Source organism: Dermacentor variabilis, chromosome 10 (genome assembly GCF_050947875.1).
Source record: "Dermacentor variabilis isolate Ectoservices chromosome 10, ASM5094787v1, whole genome shotgun sequence".
In the NCBI taxonomy this organism is placed as follows: Eukaryota; Metazoa; Arthropoda; class Arachnida; order Ixodida; family Ixodidae; genus Dermacentor; species Dermacentor variabilis.
In genome coordinates this window covers 9,589,675-9,611,687 of record NC_134577.1, presented here as the reverse complement: position 1 = coordinate 9,611,687, position 22,013 = coordinate 9,589,675, and the positions used below count along the sequence as shown (strand labels likewise).

Below are 22,013 nucleotides of genomic sequence, written 5' to 3'. Positions count from 1 at the left end.
TGGTACGCAAGTGACCACGGAGGTGGGAAGCGGAGAGCAGAGGACAGATGGCATCCTGGTACACAGATATTTCGGGGAAGAGGGGCAGACAAGCAGAGGCGGGGGGAGGGGGGGATTCAGCTGCCTCACCTGGTTGTGTATAGCTATCCCTTCACGCAATCAAGGTCGCAGCACTTCGGAAACACGGGCCACAGTTACCTGTGAGAAGCGCGACGCATCCGCGAATTGTGCATCGCAAGAACTCTTTCTCACTTTCCCTCCTTTCAGCAACGCTGTAGCATTCGTTAAACGAGGCTCGCGGCGAGCTTTGCACCTCTCCCCTGGGTAAATGTGTCGCGAGTCGAGCGCGGACACCTTTCGCGATAAACATCGATTCCCAACCCGAGCGATTCTTTTTCATCTTCATTTGTGCCAACTTCCTGGATAACCCACGTGTCGCCACCGCGTGTTTCTGCAGCTTCCAATATGTAGTGTACTTTGACCGTCATGGGCCGTGTCACGAAACTTCAGGGTAAACCACACCCGTACGATATATAGGAAACCCAATCGCCGCCATTTGGGTATGTATACTATAGTTCTCACGCGGTAACTCACTGCGTCTAAACGTCCTCCGGGGAGTGTGTGATTGGCATATACACAGTATAGCACTTGTGGTCGCTGCAGTGTATACGTGACACACACACTCTCTCTCTCCTGTTACTTTCCTCCTCACCCTAAGGCTCAGCGCGAAGTCCGTCAGCAGCAGGTATAGTGCGCGGCACTTGCGGCACTTGTCACTTCCACTGACGGCACGCGAGGGACCTTTCTGTTATCTAAGCGTCGCGTACGTGTTGCGGGAAAGGTTACCTCTTCGTAGGTTGAGAGTAGGAACACAGCTAATTCTCTCTTTTGTTCTCGCTCGCATAAGGAAAAAGAAAAAAAAAAGGGGGGGGGGTAGGTAGAGACGCATAGCCACGGTGTCGCGTAGGTATCGGTACAAAAGGTTACAAATGCGTAGGTTGAGAACAATGCGTTCGTGTTTCTTTCCTCTCTTTCACTTGTTTCTTTACTCGCGATAAGGGAAGCTAAACGCGTCGGTCTCGTAATGTGTGTCCGGCCGTGGTTTAATCGAACGCCCCCGACAAGCCCGCCGTGTCAGCTCTGTTGGTGCGTTAGGTGCCGTACGACGGGTCGTCAATTAACCGGCGCCAAAAGTGCAATGGAAACTTTTTGTGACAGTGTGGGATGTGTTACAACTGGTGTCGCTTTCATTGCTGTTGTGCTGCTCTCGAAACAACTGCGTGCACAGAGACCGCGAATCCTTGCACTTACGTCACCGCTTCGGTATTCTTGGACAATGCATGCCGCTGTACTTTCTTGTGGTACGCGCTTTATTGATTACGCATACAAACCTCGCGTGGCTAGCTCACTGTTTCTTAATTCTATCTTTTTCATCGCCCGCCTAAATTATGTCCCTGCACGATGGACGTAGTCAAGCTTTTGCAGAACCGTTTGGACTTGCAACGGGCCGTGTAATCGGTAAAGGCGGTAGCTGGACAAAACCAAATATCAAGTTTATTATTTCAGTCTCAGTATTGCATGAACGTTGTTCTGTGTGTCATTAAATATAAGCAAATGAAACTGGTTCTCACATTGTTGAAAAGCACGGAGATTTGCTCCTTCGGATACAGAACTTCAGCCGTCAAAATATAACGAAGATTGAAATAGTCTCTTATAGTAAAGAGAATTAATGATACATTCTAAAATGTGTACTAAGTTGTTTGCCTGGCGATATACGTAAGCGTGCAAGCATACAGGTCATAAGTTTGGCATTTACGTGATGTTTACTACTTTACTGTTTACGCTTATATCATTGTAGTTGAAGAGTAATACCGCTTATGTTCCTCCCACTTCGAAGGAAACTCGGGGAAATGCGCTCGCAAAGTTTCGACTTTTCCGCAAGCTTCGTATTCGCATATTCCGGCTCTCTTGTTTCCTTTCGTTCTCCTGTCTTATGCCGTCAGTGAACTAATGTTTCAAGCGTACACTCTTGAATGTCACGGCACATTTTTCTGGGGAACACTATTGCAAAGTTATCCACTTGACCTTATTTTTCTTTTCGCTGATCTTATGGCTACGTCTTCCGCCTGCCACAAATGCCGCCACTTGCGTCAGAGAGCAGTGCATCTGTGGACGTCCTCTGGTGTCGGCAAAACGTTGTTTCGTATACGCAAACGCCACGTAGGCGTTACAACTGAAAAGATATCCTGCACCTTAAAGGAGCTCCGTTAGATAAGCTAAAATGATGTTTGACTCACTACTATGCAACACTGGGCACTCCCCGTTTTATCTAATTCCTCCGAACAGCTTTTCATGTCATGCAACATCCTTCTGCATCACCTAAGGTGCTTTTTTTTTCTTCTTCAGATAAAATATGACGTTCATATAAGTCGTCGTCACCGACTACCGCCTTGTCAACCGGAGGTCGAGGCAGTTTTGCGACGAACATGTAGCGATATCGTTCTGCATTCGAAACACCGAAGCCGTACCTCCTTCAATAGCAGAGAATAAGGTGACTCAGATTTGAATGACTCAAGAAGCTAAAATAAATGTAACATTTTCCCGATGGTATCGGCCTTTTTGTCTCTAGATATGGGACATATGACAGGTCACGGCTGGCCTTGCGAAGAAAGGGTACCTCGAGCAAATCTTTCTCTCGCAACTGATCAGAAGTGACCGTGCGGTTAACTATAGTGATGTCCTTTCTGAAACTCGAAGCCATGTTCGAGAATGAATATCGCTTCCGAGGACTTCGCCTAACGACTTCTTATCATGCGGTATGGTCAACTGAAATCTGCGCAGTAAAGTAAACGTAATCTATATTTTATTCGCTGAACAGGCACGAGATATCTCCTTATTCTGATGGTCATTAATGAAAGGAGGATAAGAGTGTGGTTCTTTCGCTTGCCTTGCCATGGAGTTGCAGCGTGACGTGGTGATGCGCAATTTGGTTAGGTTTGACATGGTGTGAGTAACGACAAAGTTCTTTCTCATCGCTTTCAACCCATTCGTCTGGTGAATGCGCGTGCAGAAAGTGCCCTCCAAGAAGTGACGTACTAGAAAGGAATCGACCAATACGGTCTTGTCCGTGCAGCAAACACCGAGGAGGCGCAAATAAGAGCGACGACGTGTTTGCATTCCGCGTGCCGGCGGAGTGTGTACCGTCGACCTCCGTGTCACCGCTCAAAGTTGTGTTTGCGCTGTGCTTGGTCTCTCGGAAAGAAAGCGATGCAAATAGAAAAGACGGAAAAGTTCTCGGAGTTCCTTCGTCCAAGAGTTTCGGGAACATAGAGGTTTTTATGTCTGATCTCCATATACGTATTCATATTATTGGATACACGGGTAAGGGGACTTATGGGTTTTGTCAATAGTGTTCTTTTCTATCTATCTATCTATCTATCTATCTATCTATCTATCTATCTATCTATCTATCTATCTATCTATCTATCTTCCTTCCTTCCTTCCTTCCTTCCTTCCTTCCTTCCTTCCTTTCGTTCGTTCGTTCGTTCGTTCGTTCGTTCGTTCGTTCGTTCGTTCGTTCGTTCGTCCGTCCGTCCGTCCGTCCGTCCGTCCGTCCGTCCGTTCGTTCGTTCGTTCGTTCGTTCGTTCGTTCGTTCGTTCGTCCGTCCGTCCGTCCGTCCGTCCGTCCGTCCGTTCGTTCGTTCGTTCGTTCGTTCGTTCGTCCGTCCGTCCGTCCGTACGTACGTACGTACGTACGTACGTACGTACGTACGTACGTACATACGTTCGTTCGTTCGTTCGTTCGTTCGTTCGTTCGTTCGTTCGTTCGTTCGTCCGTCCGTCCGTCCGTCCGTCCGTTCGTACGTACGTACGTACGTACGTACGTACGTACGTACGTTCGTTCGTTCGTTCGTTCGTTCGTCCGTTCGTACGTACGTACGTACGTACGTACGTTCGTTCGTTCGTTCGTCCGTCCGTTCGTCCGTCCGTCCGTTCGTCCGTCCGTTTGTCCGTCCGTCCGTCCGTCCGTCCGTACGTACGTACGTACGTACGTACGTACGTACGTACGTTCGTTCGTTCGTTCGTTCGTTCGTTCGTTCGTTCGTTTGTTTGTTTGTTTGTTTGTTTGTTTGTTTGTTTGTTTGTTTGTTTGTTTGTTTGTTTGTTTGTTTGTTTGTTTGTTTGTGGCACCTTGCTTTAGCCACAAAGTTGATTAAAAAGCAGTTGCCTTTCCTGTACGTGCCGTGACGGGCTTCAGAGTGTAACGCGATTTTTATATTTTTTATTGGCATGATGGAAGGTAATGTTGGCGTAAAGGATCGGCGCCAACTACTCGTTTGCCCTTGAACAAGTGGTTTACAGTTGCGTACATAGTTTTGTATACTATATGCGCATTACTTTATAGGAGAAAGGATAACAACAGTTAGTGCAAGCATGATGACGTCCTCACATAGCAGCCAAAGCTACCCCGCGACATTACAAAGGCACTGTCAAAGCAACGATGGGAAGAACAGCAATGTCACATATACACAGTGACAGGGAAAATAAAAACTGTTATAAACAAAACGTTCCCTTTTTTTTTTTACATCCCTTAATAGCGACTAACAATGCCGCTGTCTCCAGGAATCTTTTTAATGCCGGCAAAGCGCACTTTCGCGTGACTCTTCTCTACCGCAGTTCTTAAGCGGCACTCGGGCGGAGCCACTGCCGGCAGCTTGCGAGGCCGTAGGCCCACCTGCACCTAGCAACGCTCCGATCCCCGCCTACGAAGCAATGATTTGCCGAAGTTATGGAACTTCGCGTTGCTCATAATTCCTCAAAATATATTCTGCAAATAAGTCCTCACATATATATTGAAACGAAAATTGGGTGCATCCCGCGCATATGTAGAAATCGGTATTAAGCGAAGCTTTCTTTGATGTTCGCGCAGATATTAAGGCAAATGTTATCCAAACGTAGTGTTAATGAGGCGAATGTAATACGTTGTGACTGTCTGCGGTGAGAAGATTCGCTACTAGATATGCCACTATGAATTCGTGCTTAACAATACCTCGCCCACGGAGTACACGTTTGGCGTTCGTGTAACGTACGGCCAGTTCTATTGAAAGGGATGATTTTCTGCATTTTTACGAAGATCTCTTTTTTGTGTGTGTACAGGTGGTGTGCACGCCGAACGACATTTTGTTTCATATTGGTGAACTGTCGTAAACCGAAAACCTTGCTCGCAGTAGTGTGCTCGCTATGCTTTCAAAGTTTTGAAGCTGCGTTCTCTGTTTAGGCGAGGAGTGCAGCCGTACCAATCCCAGCGCCGCCTCCATCGTACCGCACTATCTGCTAGAACTCTTTCGGCATCTTGCTGCTTGTTTATTACGTCTCTGCCATTTTGTCGCGTCAGCACCCAGCTGTTGTGTTACTTGCACATATTGCGTCGCTTCTTAACGCTCTGTGTACTTGACCTGTCTGGGCAGCGTTACTTAAATGTTTAAGTCTTCGAAACGTACGAATCCTCGCGTTCCATTTCTTGGTCACGGGTGTCGCAGAAAGTAGCACTTTGCCTTTCCCGCCGCTATAATCGCAGCTACTTTGCCGCGAGCGGTTCGCGAAGATATTGAGGGCGGCACCGCTCGTTAGGTATAAGGCTTTATTTGTTTTTCTTCCGCACCCCGTTCGTTTTTTCCAGAACGTCCTCGCGTATTCCTGTGTGTAGAGGAACACGCTATCGTGCTTCGACGAGGCAATTTTCAAAGCAGTTCCCGGTGCGCTCGTATATATTGACTCTGAAAAGTTACACTGCGATCCCAGCGAGACCGTATATTAGACGCGGGACAGCGGACCGCGCGCTGTCTTCGAAACGTACCGAGCAACGAGTCTCAACAGAATATACGGCATAGAATGTATAGAACTGCTCTGAAATACGCCCCACTGCATAGCTCAAGGTGTTTATTCTTTCGGCCACTTCTTTGCTGCTATTATTTCCTTTCCGTTTCACTCCTCTCTTTCGTTCCTTCCTTCCTTCCCTTCTTTCCTGGCCGTCAGTTATTGCCCTTTCTTCCCTGCTTCTTTCATTCTTTCATTCCTTTCCTGATTCTTAGCCTTTTTTTCAGTTCTTCCTTGCCTGATCCCTTCCCTTTTCACTTCATTCTTTCATTACCTCGCTGATTGCGTCTCAATTTTGTTTGCTTTCTTCCTTCCATCCTTACTTCCTTTCTTTCATAGTTGCATTCATTAGCTTGCTTCCTGCTTTACTTTCTTTCTTTGTTCGTTCCTTCCTTAATTACCTCTTGCCACTTTTCCCTGCTTACTTTATTCTTTCCCACCATCCTTGCTTCTTTCATTACTTCCCTACTTCCCTCTTGTCATCCTTTCCTTGCTTGCTTCCTTACCTTTTTTCCTTCGTTCACATATTCATGCCGCTCAGCTTTTTTTTCCCTTTTTGATTCCTTTTTTCCTTCGACTATAGTACTCAAGTTTGCCTTCTCTCCACCCTTTATATACATTTCTTTTCCGCTCTAGCTGAGTTTTTGCCTGGCCCCGCAGCTCGTTTGCGTCAGCACACCTTTTAACTTACACAGCTTCACTGGTTTAGCCTGGTGAATATGAGTGCGCGCTTTCTTAACATGCGAGCAAAATATATACTTAAGAAGAGTATCTTGAAAAACGCCTGAAGTGGGTCCGGTGGCGGCGAGATCGGCGACCTCTAGGTGATGATCGCGGCGTTGCCGTAGGGCGTCCGCAGCACACATCTAAAAGCGTTTCGCAATGCACTCTCCGTGACCTACTGCGCATGCGCGCTGCGGCCTCACCGGTCGCGCATTCGCTGGCGGCTTCATGAAGTCCTTGAAAAAAAAAAAAGAAGACCTCCGAGGTGCGAAATAAAAATAAATGAAAAGGAATGGCAGCGTGCTTTGAGGCCTTCAGTTATGCACGCGTACCACTCATTTAACGCGCCTCGCCATCAACCGTCATTTCGTCTACTCCTAAAGCCACGCGCGAATCCCGTTCCATCTTATTCCTAGAGAACTTCACGCTTCGCTTTCGAACAAGCACAATGCCCCACGGAGTCGGCCGTGGTCGGTCACATGGTCTCCCCCACCCCCTCTCTATAATGGGAGCAGCAGCTAGCTTAGCGTTCCCTCTTTTAACCCGATCCCCTCCACCCTGCTGGCGCTGAGCCGTGCTCCCGCATGGGTTGCAGAAAATAGCGCTAGCCTTTTCTCCTTCCCCACAAGAACCACTTCTTTCTCTCTCTTACTGCCGAGTATAGTAGAGGCTTGAGGCCGCACTACTATAAGCGAAGCCTACACAGAGCAAGACCCGGTTGTATATCAACCGGCGGGTCGTCTTCGGATTTGCTCCCCCTCGCCCCCCCCCGCCTCCCCCCCCCCTGGGGAAATTCGTCTAAAATGCTCCTTCGGCGCCCCGCGGGCTACGTGAAGGTCGAGCGCGCGCGGAGTTCAGAATCTTCTCTCCATTGCAACCCAAACCCCCAACCTCAGTTTCGGCGAAGTGCTCGGTGAGACAAACGAGCTGCGCACTTCATGCTTAGCCATTCCGCTAAACCAGGCGCTAACCCCCAGGCGTAAATAATGCGTTTATTGATCGCACCCCCTTGCTGCTTGCTAAAGACGCGGCGTCTTTAATCCTTTCGTTTCATTGTTTATTCATGTAATGACCTCTTCATCACGAAGAGACAAGAACGTACAGTAGGGTTCGTATATCCAGCTTTGTATAAATAAATTACCCGCATGAAGTGTCATTTATGTTATCGTGACTTCAGGTTGCTTTGTGTAGAATTTCTGTGAAGAATTTACTGAAAGTGAAATAATACATGCGTAGCAGCGGCTACTAGGAGTGATTGGGAAGGGGGGAGGGGGAGGTGATATACTTAAAGAGATAGGAAGAAAATGTGTCATCATCATCATCAGCCTATTTTTTTATATGTCCACTGTAGGACGATGGCCTCTCCCAGTGATCACTAATTACCCCTGTCTTGCGCTGGCTGATCTTTACTTGCGCCTGCAAATTTCCTGATTTCATCAACTCACCTAAATTTCCACCGTCCTCGGCTGCGCTTCCCTTCTCGTGGAACCCATTCCGTAAATGTAATCGTCTATCGGTTATCCTTTCTATGCATTACATGGTCGCCTCAGCTCCAATTTTTACTCTTAATGTCAACTAGAATATCGGGTATTTCCGTTTGCTTTCTGATCCACACCGCCGTCTTCATATCTCTTAACGTTACGCCTAACATATCTCGTTCCATCGCTCTTTGCGCGGTCCTTAACTTGTTCTCGAGCTTCTTTGTTAGCTTCCCAGTTTCCACCTCTTTGACTAGCGAAACAGAAATCGCCGCACAGAATTGTGAGGCTGCTTCACACTTCACTCTCATATCCTTTCTCGCGGGCCCGAAGACTGCAGAAAACGAACTATTGCTCTGCCTTCCGTTAACGCGTACGTGCGCTGTGACCACTGTACTGTGGTGACAGTGGCCGGCTGCCCAGTGTCTGCGATACGGTATGTCTATATACTTTCTATGAACACTATGTAGACTTTTTTGTACATTATTGTCTTAGGATAATGCCTAGATCCATGCTATTTATATAAAAATATGTAGATAATTTCTTTACAATGTTTTCGTTGAGTGCCGCAATAATTTTTTTAATGGCGGCTTCGTCAGAGTCTGTCGACTCGTGTTCGCTGCTTTTAGCAGGGGTATGGTGGGAGGAAGGTCTTTCGTAACGCCGAGTGGGCTCCCTGGATTTGCTGTCTTCGATGGAGCATAGCGATTGAAGGTCGTCTGCTCCTTTAGGTTTTCCCTCGTAATGTTTTCCCCGCATAGCTTGGGAAGGATGACTTATGACTGAGCGGCTAGGATATGACACAATCCTCCGAGCTACTGCAGTGTTGCAACAAAAAATAATCCGAAGATATAATAAAAAAGTGTACGTGGCGAAAGTCGAGCTCCAAGAAACGATGAGCTAGTTGTAGTGCCTTAGTGTACAGTGTATAGGATTCGTATTGGCTGAACGGAAGACCCTGTTCTCTTTTGTGAGCCGACTTGCTTGGAGTGTTTTTCAACGTTGCGGTCTGTAAGAATGATTTAGCGGTTTCGCTAACTCTGCCCATAAGATTATGACGTGTTGTTCTTCAATATTTTTTCGCTCAGCTCATTGGTGAATTAACTAAACTTCTCTTTTTTTTTCGATTTGCGCAGGCATGGCGAAGACCAGATCGTGACCCCGTTTGCTCAAATATTGGCCTCACTACGTAGCGTGCTGAACAACATTAAGCATCTCACCAAGGACGTCCCACCCACGTGAGTGTTATCCTATTTGGTTGTCCTTATTGCTGCTAATGTTTTATTCAACTGTACAACGACAAATACTGGAACTCCTGTAACCTATCACTAGCGAGCGCAACTCCCTTGGTCTATGGGCGTATTACCGCACCTAATTTTAGAAACACGTAGGAATATGTACTTTATGACTAGGGTGAATTGGCTCGTCGCGCGTAATTGTGCACTGTGCGTCGTTATATGATGAAAATGCGTTATTTAAATAAAGTGTCATAGCGCTCCATTTTACTTCGTAAGTATAGGATAACGCTTATCGCCCTCGGGTAATATGGTGGCGTTTCACTAGACTTCTGCTTAACGCATCTTGTAGGTTACCCAAGTTGTCAGAAATACCTAGCGCTTTAAAAGAAACTAGGAAATGCTTCGCTGGTTGAAGCAGTAACTGTTTTGAGCACCATGAACCGTCTTGTGCACTTTTAACGTTGTTCATTGTTCAGCCACACACCGTGTGTTAGGGATACGAGATATCACATGTAGATGCAGTATATTACACACTGGTTACAGAGCCTTCCTTTGATCTACTATGTGGCTGTGCGTAACTTTCGGCAATTCCTCGCAGAATGAAGGTGCCATCCGGTTCACCTGGCACAAACACAAGCGGATCCTCTCTATCAGGTGATTGCACGTTGTCCACCGCTCTTTATCTGCTGCATAAGTTGACATTCTCAAACAGAAGCAATTCTTTATTTAGTGTTTGATTGCTCGTGACGCCTTCGTGTGCACTGTCTTGTCGTCCACGTCCCTTCTTAGTGCAGTGTAATGAAAACTGACTTTCTTCCGGACCATTCGCCTTTTTCAGAGGAGGAGTATAGCCAGATGGCGTCGTCCACTGTGAAAGAGCTGGAGTGGTGCCTCGAGCAACTGGAGACGATACAGTCTCACAGATCCGTAGGAGACATGGCGTCGAGCAAAGTGAGTTCTCGTCGCCTCGCTAACAGAGGGTCTTAGCGTGTCTATATAGCATATTACCATTTACAAAATACCTACGTTGTAGACGGCAACAGCAGCGCTGGCGGTGCGGGCCACCTTGCAACGTTGATATGAACCGGAGCGCACATAAAGATGTTATTGCAGTTATTAGTTACAGGCAGTGTGCAAGTAAGCTGAGCCCGTGAAGGTGCCTGAAGCAACATAACAAGCAGCTTATAAGGTCTCTTTTTTTTTCTCTTGGACTAGAACAGCAGAAAACAGCAATTATGATACTTTGTGGTTCAATAAACCACCACGAGATGTCGCCACCTTCGTTGCTGCCCTTCAGGTCTCCGTTGTTTCGGTATTCCGCAAACTGTATTGTACATGCGGTCTAATGCTTTCTAATATGCCCGGAAACCTGTGAGTTTTTGCAGAGAAAGGGACGTTCTGTACGCACAGGGCATAGTGATTTTGTTTCTTTCTGAACCGCGTGTGTGTGCTTCTGCTCTTTCCCATCCGCAGTTCAAGCGCATGCTCAACAAGGAACTGAGCCACTTTTCGGAGTCGAAGTCAGGGAGCCAGATATCCGAGTACATCTGCAACACATTCTTGGGTAAGTTGGCGCGAACCCATTGCATGATGTGCATACGTATTGCTCCAGTCACACGACTCACCTGCCTTCGCTTCACCACATCCTGTGGAGTCTATTGAATTTGTCACGAACGAATTTGTCACGTTTAAGCGGATCTGTTCCATATTATGTGGTTGTGCCCAGCAGAAAATCACACAAATCACGATATAAGTAATGCTGAGCAGTGGGAGGCCGTGTTGCTCAGCTCCGACCCTGACCTGCAGGTCAAGGTCATCAAAAGAGCTGTAGAAGCCGCCCGGCCCCAGGCGCTCGTGGCTACCTAACAACAAGGTCATCTGTCAATACCTTGTTTTCAAATAAAGTCTTTACTCAGTCACTCTACCCTCATATAAATTTCCCCAACAGCTTACTCTGCCAAATCACTTGCTTTCCTGAGTAGCACGGTCCCGACTCGCGACTGTTACGCCTATATTTATTTGCTCCCTGCTTTCTCTCCTCATCGTCACCCGCATAACCCCCTCTATATTCATTTCCGCCTAGGCAAGGAATCCGCCTAAGAAGGTCTATCCGAGGCCGACCTCATTGCTTCTGAAATAATTCTATTTAAATTTCTTTCTCACCGACATGGTGTCTGAAGCGTGCCGCTTTGTCCATCTTTCGTCACCGGATTGCGAAACGCCGTTCCTGTACACACAAACATGTGTCTGAGTGGGACGGACATTCTGTTCTGGGGCTGCGCAGACAAGGTCCAGGACCTAGACCTGCAGGTTTTGCGGCCCGAAGAATGCGTCGGAACGGTCGCCGTAACCGGCGTGGCGGGTGCGCCAGGATCGGTTCCCGGGGTCCCTGGCAGCGGCGGCGGCGGCGGCAAGACGCGCCAGCATCGTCCGTCCGACGCCATGTCCCAGATCTCGGGCATCCGGCGCTCCCTGCACCACACCAACAGCCTCACCACGCTGCCCAAGTACGGCGTCGAGACGCCCCGCGAGCAGGAACTCGGACTCGTCCTCCAGGATCTCGACCGTTGGGGCTGCAACATCTTCAAGGTGGCCGAGTACTCAGGAGGCAAGCCGCTCACCGCGGTCACTTACACCATATTCAAGGTGAGCGCAGAATTTGTGCGCCTGCGACCGCGTGCTAGAGGATGGTTTATGCATGGGCCAGTCAGTGCAGCCTTCTTTAAATGTTTTCAAGGCGGCAACATCTGACGTCTTGCCGTAGATAGTCGAGCCTCTGTGGAGAATTCAGTGGTCCTCACACAGCTAAGCTTCGCAGCACCAGGCGCGCTGGAAGAGCATTACAAATCGGGTCCTGCGACACATTCTGTTATGCGTGGCGTGTGTCTTCGAAAATTTTGACATTTTGACGGGGGCTGGCTCAAGCAAGAGCAGGCTACTGCTCGTGCCGTAGGGAAGGAGAAAAGATAACACAGCACCGCTTTATTGGTCTTTGTTTTATCTTTTCTTTCGAACACTTATCGGCACAAAGAAGGTTAACGTTTTGTTAGTGCGCGACGTTATGTCATACATTAAATACCTGTCATATTGAAATTTGTGAAACCGCATAGAGAGCTCGTAATCGAAAAGAAAGCGGTCTTGCGCGTTTTCACAGGCACTCGGTTAACTTTTGCAGGTGGTATGTTGTGAATATGTGGCGTCTATCAATGCTAGTCACGATAACGAGCCTAGTTTTATCTAATGCAACTGCGTCTACAGATAACCAGGAAACCAGAATGTTAGGTGGAGGGAGTGTGAACCACGTCCTGTATTACTGGCATCATGTATGAAATCGTCGGGTATATGTTTTGCGAGGCAAAGGCTCGCTAAGCAAAATATTGCCCTTGAGCAAGCGGAGTGAAATTGAGAGGATAAACTACGCATTCAAAAAGAGCTGCTGCGCCCATAAATGTTTACTTCATTGGCGACAGTTTCCGCCGTGCATATGGTTCGTTAATCGTCACGCGTCGCTTGAAAAACGGCATTTCTTTCAGGATCGTGACCTGCTTAAGACGTTCGACATTTCGTCCAAAAAGTTCCTGACCTTCCTGTTGACTCTGGAAGACCACTACCTGAAGGTTCCGTACCACAACAGCAGTCATGCGGCTGACGTCACGCAGTCCGTACACGTGCTGTTGCTGTCGCCCGCACTTGACACCGTGTTCACAGACCTCGAGACTCTTGCAGCGCTCTTCGCCGGAGCCATTCACGATGTCGACCACCCAGGCGTCACCAACCAGTACCTCATCAACACCAGTAAGTGGTGGTATATGCATTAAATTTACTACTTGGCGCGTCGACTGCGATCATATAACATTGCAATATCATACAGTTTCATCCCACCGCTCCTCAAGTGACTTTTCTGACAGCTCGCAGTGTATGTCCTCTCTGTGAACTAGAAGCAGTGACACATCTCTCGATATCATTGCGACGGGTCTGAGAATAGGAACCCTGTGGGCTTGTATAAAGTATCGACGAGTTCATACTATTTAAACAGTCTAGGGATAGGACAATTAAGCCATTGGTGCTGCTGCTGTCTGCACCCTGTCCTCTTTGAGCCATAGCACGCTGTCGCGATTTTTGAAACGACATAAAATGAGCTTAATTCGTCTTCCAAGAAACAATCCATAGCAGTAAGATGAAAGTTATCAAGAACAGCGATTTGCCTAGTCCTAATCACCATGACAAATTAAAACGTTGCTCGTGATAAGCTTTGAGCACTTCTGGGGAAATGTCAGGACTTGTGATATCGGCGGTGAGAGCTTCTGACAAAACTGTCACATGTTGCATTTCATGATGTACGTCTACCGTGAGTGACATGATTTGGGACAGAAAGGTGCCTTGAATAAAGATGGTGTGTTTAATATGATTGCTGCGTAAGACTGGACTTCTAATTGTTTTGGTCATGCTCACGAAAAATTGTGTGCGTTTTCCCCCTCCCTCCGAACACCAGGTTCTGAGCTTGCCATCATGTACAACGACGAGTCAGTGCTCGAGAACCACTCTCTGGCCGTTTCGTTCAAGCTGCTCCAGGACGAGACGTGCAACATCTTCGAGAACCTCACAAAAAAGCAGCGGCTCACTCTGCGTAAGATGGTCATCGACATGGTCCTCGCCACAGACATGTCTAAACACATGAGCTTGCTCGCCGATCTCAAGACCATGGTTGAAACCAAGAAGGTCGCCGGCTCTGGAGTTCTCCTTCTCGACAACTACACCGAAAGGATACAGGTGAAGAACTTAGCCAGCCATCTCTTGTACCTCGCATCGAACTTCATTTCGGAAAAAATAAAAGAAAGGAAAGACACTGTTTACTTTTTCAACGTTCCCATGCTTCGTGATCCGTTATGGTGTGATGTAAAGTGTACTTCATCCAGGCGAAATGTAAATTCGGCCGTTGCTGTTCACACCACCATTAACTGCTTATTTGGGCCCACGCACTACTGGGATTAAATAGTCATTAGTAAAATAATTTATCCGGTATTCTTGTGCATGTTTCTGTCAGGAACTTATTTTAAAATACCGCCATCACAAGCCATCGCAGCAGAGGGCGACGAGGGCACTGTTGCGGTTTTTGAGGGCGACAGAATTGGACGGGCGGCTGTAGCCTGAACAAATGTTGATAGTGTGGCAAGTGTCACTGTGCTGTGCGATGACAGTATTCGGTGCCAGTAACCGATTGTGATTGTGTGTCTACGCTCCTTCCTTTCCTTATCTCTACTTTGTTACCACTTTACCTCCCCCTCCCCTCTCTCCCCAGTGTAGGGTAGCCAACCGGATCTTTTTCTCTGGTTAACCTCCCTGCCTTTCCCCTTTCCTCTCTCTCTCTCTCTCTCTCTCTCTCTCTCTCTCTCTCTCTCTCTCTCTCTCTCTCTCTCTCTCTCTCTGTCAGGACTCGGTTTCCGAGACTGACGCTCCACTCTTTGGTTGCGCTATTTACGCATGCATGATACGGTACGTTCGTGGCCACTGATTGCAAGCTTCTCCAATTTGGCAGAATCGAGAAAGAGTGCAAGTCGCTCCGGGTACTGCTGTGAAGTAGTCAGTTAGTGCATGGTTTCTGAAAGAGAGTACCATATTGTCAGAGCAGTGCTAAGGCGACCTGAGCAAACCGCTGCGTGAGCGTTGGCTTCAGGCATCGCGTTACACTGTATAACGCGGTCTCTGAACACGTGTGTGCCACCTACGGAGGCCCTAAAATACCTGCTGTGCGTGTCGTCCAGGTGTTACAGAACATGATCCACTGCGCTGACCTGAGCAACCCGACCAAGCCGCTAGAGCTGTACAGGACGTGGGTTGACTTGGTCATGTCCGAGTTCTTCATGCAAGGCGACAAGGAGCGCGCCGAGAACCTCGACATCAGTCCCATGTGCGACCGGCATACGGCCACCATCGAGAAAACACAGGTGCGTACTCGGTCACGCACACTGTACTAAGTTCACCCAGTAGGTGTGTGTAATGACAGGTGAATAGCTTAGGCAGCTTAGAAAAATTGCGCCCGATGAGTTTGCTCGCGGCACAAGCAGGCTGGCTGAAAAAAGAAACAGTTCAACTTGACTAGTCTTCCTCTCTCTCTTCTCACGTCTGGAGCATGGTGTTTCCCAATATTGCGTTTAACAGCAGACAGACTATTCTGGTAAACATATTTTCAACCTGAATCAGAAGCATCGAAATTGAGACGTGTACAGTGCGACCACGGCAGTTCGAAGCATGCCTGTCTCAATGCGCGTGCGCGTCCAGGAATTCATTTCTCTTGACAGCCATTCAGCATGTTTTCTCACGCTGCCGCTGGTGTTGGTGGTGTTGCAAAAGGCTGAATTAGCCGGGCGTGCCTGGTCGGCCATCGTTCCGCCTGATCAATTCTGGTGTTGACACGGGGTTTCACCAAAAGCAGGAAATACTGGTACCTTTTCTCACTACATCCTTTTCGCAGGTGGGCTTCATCGACTACATCGCGCACCCGCTCTGGGAGACGTGGGCCGACCTGGTGCACCCGGACGCCCAGGAGATCCTGGACCGGCTGGAGGAGAACCGCGACTGGTACCAGAACATGATCCCCATCAGCCCGACGTCCAGCGTGCCCGACATCGCACCCGCCGACGGCAGCGGCGGTGACGAAGAAGGCGCCGCCGACGACGACGACGAGGCCAAGGGCGGTTCCGCGGACAAGATAAAGTTCCAGATCACCATCGAGGAGCCCGAGGACGACGACAACTGCATCCGCGAGGAGAGTCCCACGTCGTCGGACGGCTAGCAGCCGGCGACTCCTGCTCCTCAAGACGCCCGCACGAAGGCGTGCTCTAGACTTCTACTGGATCGCCCCCCGCCGCCGCCACAGCCGACGTCTCCGTCGCCGACGACGGCGACGAAGCCGGCGGCTACGACGAAGAACGCGTCGGCGGCAGGGCGAGCCGCAGCAGGCTTGCTAGGCCGGTTCCGGGTCTGCTGCGTCGCCACCCTTAACTTATTGAGTCGCTGGTGCGGCGGCGCCCGAAGGCGCAGGACTTCGACCGAGGGCGTCACGTCGGACCGCGACCTCGCCACCTCATCTCTGCTGCTTAACTGCGGCCCTGACTCTTAAGAAAGGGACAAAAAAAAAAAAAGGTCCGCCGCCTCCCCGCCCTTTCGCACGTTCTCGCCATCCCCCCGCCGGGGTCCCCGTTTCCCGGAGGAGTCGTCGTACGCTTATAAATACCCAGTGCGCTGCGCCTCGTAGGCTAGGACTTCGACAGCGGCGTGCGTGTTTGTGTCTGTGTGTGTACCAAGCCGTGTGTGTAGTGCGTCGCTGCGTGGCAAACAGAGCCCTGCTGGTGCCGTGACTCACGTAACCGCGCCGCGACGTGTTGTGTGCATCGTCTCGGGCACCACAAGTGCCGCTTTGTGCCGTCAGCGCCTCGGTCTGTCGCTCGTTCGCATTTCGCTGTTCCGTGCACCTTTGATGAGCAAGCAAGCGCGCACGCTGGATCGCAGTGTACCATGCGAACCAAATAGAAGGCGAGTGGGACCTAAAGGCATGGGCATGTGTACACAAGCCAAATGTGGCGCCGTTGCCGTCCGAACATTTTTTTTCCTCTCTCTCACTCTTTCTTTCTTTCCGGCGCCGGATCTGAAGCCGTCGTCTTGTCAAGCAGCGCGCCTATTCTCGTGCTTGCTTCGGTTCTTCTCTTCTTCCTCCGCACACGCGAATTGCCGTTCGTGTGAGCGCCCCCTATCGCGAGCGTGCGAAAAGCAGTGCATCTAGTCAGCAAACAGCAACAACAGCGCCACCTAGACTTGGCATAACGCACGTTGTCTACGCCGCGCCCACTGTGAACACGACACCTTACTTTTGTGTGTGTGAAAGCCCCACCAACAGCATGACGGACAGGCAAAAGAGGACACGGCGACGCTCTCTCGACTAGCCGAGTTTTTGTTCGCCCTGCACGATGCCTGTCGGCAGTTGTCGGGCTGCAGTGTCCGCAACACGCGGAGCCGCCGTGAATTGGACGTGGTGATCAACTCAGTATGGACCGATGTCGCACAAACACACACGTAAGGATGCAGCCACGAGCTCCGAGACTCGACCGTGGAACGTTGTGTCTCATCTTTCACTCTATCCCTGCAGCGGGGGAGAACGGCTGGGAGGCAAAGTCGGTAGCCGGGTCGTTCAGCGGTTACATATACTTAATACTCGCGGCTGCTCTTAGAAACCAAGGCAGCTGGAAAAGATACACGTATACATACGCGGACTCCGCCCCCTGTCGCGGACGACAAGAGGTGACGCGCGCGTGTTTATGTCGTTATAAGTCACCGCCGCTTCTACCGCTGTATTTGACCTCGACGAGTACGAGCAATACATTGTACGTGCGCATAAGCGGCAAGACGGGCGGGACACTCGCTTCTGACTTCTCGTTATAGGAGGGTATACGGACACACACTCATACGAAAGGACACTGGGTTGTTGAATTGTTGCATTTTTGGAGAGTGTGTGATGAGGCAGAGATAGTGTGTTAGAGAGTACGACGACGCGTTAGAACGGAAGAAACAAAGAAAATGAGGGAAAACGATGATAGTGACGTATTTTATTCTTTCCCACCAACCAACTCGCCCCACCCACACTCGTGGAACACTTGTTGTGTGAAGTTCTCACTCCATAAATACACGCTATCTCCTGTTTGCTTGTTATGCGTGGAAAGTGTGTGGACATGCCATATGCGAGAGATGTAGCAAGCGCCGAGTTGCAGGTCACTTTATATATATAAGAAAAGAAACTCTTGATAAGTGGGCAGGGAAATTTTACTCATTGTAACCGGGGCTGAGTTTATTACCTGGAATGGCTTTTACTGTTTTCGTTCCGTCGCTGACACTCTCTTGCACAAAGCGTTCACGGTGGGACGTCTTTATTAACTTAACGAATTAACTGACTACTCCGTCATGATAACCGGTGTCGTTATAGGTGTGTATAAGTGCTCTGCACGGCGAAAAACTAAACAAGGTTCTTAGGAGGAGGCGGGTGTGGAGAAGAAAAAAAAAGTACGGGAGTGTATGCAACGATGCACTTTCCTCCCCAAAGGTTGTGTCTAGACTCTTCTTTAGGAATCGTAGGGAAGCTGTTTTGTTTGTTACCCTTTTTGCTGAGTGTTAAAGGCAAGGCTATGAGTCGGAGCCTCAGGATCCATGTGCACATTGCTGTATAGGAGAGCATAACGATGCCCCTTAGTAAACAGAAATAAGCTAAGAGTTGTGTTTGACGCGTTTGTTTTACTCTCTTTTGTGTCTTCTTTTTTTGTGTGTGTGTGTTCGTGCCCGATACAAAACGACTGTTTCGGGCTTCGAATTCAAATGTGAAGACACACGCAGAAGCACGCGTTAGAACACTGGTTTAGATCTCCCGTGTCGTCTCAGCAATTTCTGCACCGTTGATGAAAGCAGAAAATACAAAATGAAAACTCGGCATTACGAATTTCACTGTTGCAGGTATTACAAGGTATTATCGTAAAGGGTGTATTTTAATGCCTACGCGGAGCGAAATGCGCTGAAGGGTGCAATATTTCACGCCGATGAGAAGGAGTTCGCCATACTGTAAATTCTACAATCCAGCTACTCTTTCGGCAGCTTGGGAAGGGATATTCACTTATTATTTAATACAGCCAGATCTGGCATAACGTGCGCGCTACAACGCTGTCTATTACCTCCGTTCCATGGCGTGGTCGGGTGTCGAATCTCTATGGCTGACATCCTGTTATATTCGCCATTACAAAGCGCAGCTGTTCCTCGGCATTAGGTGGTTAAGAAACACCGTATTTGCGTCGCGTTAGTGACATTTCTGCCAGGATGTCAGCATAGAACAGTTGCATGTCGCAGTGGTAATTTCGACAAGCTGTTTAGTTGTGCTCAGCTTCGCAAATGTCACAGGCGCGACACCTCTCGGCTACGTTCGCGTACGACATTGAACGGGTAAGAGATAGTATGCATGCCCGAAGGTTAAAACTGTGGTGCCATTGGCCGAACACCAAATATTTTCTCGCGTCTCGCCTTTCCCGAATGCTCCCGAAAAAAGACAGGTACATTTCATTGAGGAGAGGTTGCATTCTAATGAAATGAAACGAAATGAAAAATAACATTGAAAGCTCTAGCCAAAGTGTCAAAAAAGAAACTAAAAAATTACACCCTTCAGTGTCGCACTGTTAAGGGTGCGTCGTACGCTCCCGTTTTCAGCAGAATAATGAACGCCATGTTGGTCGCTCTCAACCAGCGCTTCCTCACAGTCCCATTCAGGTTTTTATTACTTTCTGCCAGTCTTATTTCAGCGTGTGTTAGTATTTCACATGTATACTAACAGCAATGCCTCTCCCTCCTTTGTTATTAACACTTTACAGATTTCCGTTATATGTGAACTAGTCTACTCCGAATGGCTAAAACAAAGTGCTAAAAACAATTTCAAAAAAGTTGCGAAATGTTTTGCGGTGTGCGTGGAACGCATGCGCAGGTCGTCGGCAAATCCAGATTTTTTTCTGCCGAGCACGCATTTTGCCCCCTTGCCCCCTTCACGTTACTAAACCTCCCCTGTACACCCGATGGATGTTGGCTTTCCGGGTGAGTTCCTAGAATTAGCATTATGATCACACTGTCTTAATAAAAACAAATGGAAGAAACGTGCCTTGCCTCGTCTTCCTTGCACCCGCGGTTCCCAGAACGTCATCGCGCCCTTGTGAAAGCCGAGCGTGAAGCGATGCATGCGTAAATGAATATTAGGAATGAAGCTGGCCATAGTCAAAACAAAATGAAGTCTCGAGACCTGTACGGATCTTTTGTTCGCAACATAAAACACGAACGAGGGACCCGAAATGTCATTTTGTTTTTGACTGTGGCTGTAGTGACTTGCTCCACTCTTAACAATAATATTATCTGATCAGATGGTATTCCGTGGAACTCACGACTACGTCACCCTTCACCACGAGTATGGAGAATAAAGATTGATGTTAGGTTACTTGGTTCGTAATGCTTAGGAAAAGATACTGCGCGAGAGAGACGAATTTTAAATTTTGGACAGACTTCCGTAAATGAATATTTCGGTTAGAAGCAAAGATCTACTGCCAGAGAGCTAATGCGTTTTATACCGCCTCTACCCATGAGCGACACTTCAATTACATTGTTTAATATAGCCAGTAGGGCTAATGTCAAGTCGGAAGTTCTCGCGGGGCATGTTGCAGTAACGAACTCGTTATCTATATTTATTTTTTTATATAGAAATGTGTGCTGGGGGGGGGGGGGGAGCTTGTTGGGCACGTGTCGATAAAACGCGTAAATTGACAACCTCTGACTGAAATAAAATAAGTCGATTGTTCGCGCTAGTACGTGCCCCTCCTTTCTCGCCTTCGTTTTTTCTACGCAGTATCTATTCCTTCACGTAGGCTCCAGTATCGATACCGCCCCGACGAAGGCGGAGTATGAACGCATTGATCAACAGCTGACCCGAAAGGGAAGCCTCAAGCTGGATCCTTTGTGCTTTTACAAGAGGACTTGGGCCAAGGTAATGTAAGATTCAGGCACGTAGCCAGAATTTTTCTCCGGGGGGGTCCTACCCAAGGTAACTTTTCTATGCAAATGAGGGAGGGGGTACCTTTACTAGTACAAATGTTAATAACGCCCGCCATTCGCCATAAAGACGCGTAAACCCGCAAAAGAGAAATGAAATAAGGTGTATCTCACAAGTACGCCTGTGAGATACACCTCTCCTTTACTAGACGAACAAGGAACAACATCAAATGGACTCGCGCAGGAAAGAAGAGCAGGAAGAAGACTGCAAGGGAGAGAGAGAGAGAAAGGACATTTATTTTCACTCGAAGACGAATTTGGAAGTCCATCTTTCATAGAGAGCGACTGCCGTAGGGCAATGAGATTGATGTCGGAAAGGTGAAATGTTATACTGTTCTATCAATGTAAACCGCTGGCTCGAGAAATGTAGTCCGCTATCTGACAACGGTACAACAAGCCAAAGCGAGAGAACTTTATCTAAAGTCTAGCTGACGTTCATTCCCGAGTCGACGACCGAACGGCGACAGCGTCGATCCATTATGAAACTTTTGTCTATCAACTAGTGTGACAGTTTTTGAAACCGCGATCATCTGGCACCTGTTTATAGCCAGCTGACAACCTGAAGTAGCAGGTTGGGCCTTTATGTACAAAACGCAACAGGTTCTGCACAACAAGCCGTGCAAGCACGGCCACCAGAATGGCGCCCGGGACCAGTCTTCGTTAGTGATGTAGACGGACGAGATTCGTGCCCGAAAGGCAAAACTGTAGCACGGACTTTCCAGAACATGATCTTCTGGCCCCCCGTAAAAAGGACATCTGTAACGAATAGCTCGAGCCTGTTACGAAAGTAAGGGTGGAGACAACAGTGCACAAACCTTTTAGGCCAATTATATTGTACACAGCTCTGAAAGATTGACAGACGTTATCCTAGACCATACGCGCGCCACGTCATGAATGCCCTCACCGATGGTTCACGGAGCCGTCCCATGGAAAGTGAATCGGAATTTCGCTGGACTAGCTGTCACCAATTTCACAAGGGCAGCAAAGCAATGGCAATCATTACTTGCGAAAAAGCAAATAACAGAACACGAAATCCACAAAGGATATTATAACATCATTACTAAATTAAGCGTAGTTCAAA

The 22,013-nt window shown here is 48.4% G+C and overlaps 1 protein-coding gene across 10 annotated transcripts in view; it reads left to right on the top strand.

The window, feature by feature from the left end:
• The window catches only part of dnc (phosphodiesterase dunce), a 708,859-nt gene extending 688,865 nt beyond the window's left edge, over window positions 1-19,994 (top strand). For all 10 annotated transcript variants that reach the window (XM_075671523.1, XM_075671522.1, XM_075671521.1 and 7 more), the window contains 9 exons: window positions 9,215-9,316; window positions 9,915-9,970; window positions 10,155-10,267; window positions 10,790-10,880; window positions 11,601-11,962; window positions 12,850-13,111; window positions 13,809-14,086; window positions 15,079-15,261; window positions 15,789-19,994. In XM_075671523.1, the coding sequence (XP_075527638.1) occupies window positions 9,215-9,316; window positions 9,915-9,970; window positions 10,155-10,267; window positions 10,790-10,880; window positions 11,601-11,962; window positions 12,850-13,111; window positions 13,809-14,086; window positions 15,079-15,261; window positions 15,789-16,109 (1,768 nt within the window). In that variant the 3' untranslated portion in view covers window positions 16,110-19,994. The remainder of the gene's footprint in view (window positions 1-9,214; window positions 9,317-9,914; window positions 9,971-10,154; window positions 10,268-10,789; window positions 10,881-11,600; window positions 11,963-12,849; window positions 13,112-13,808; window positions 14,087-15,078; window positions 15,262-15,788) is intronic.
• Window positions 19,995-22,013: the final 2,019 nt, after the last annotated feature.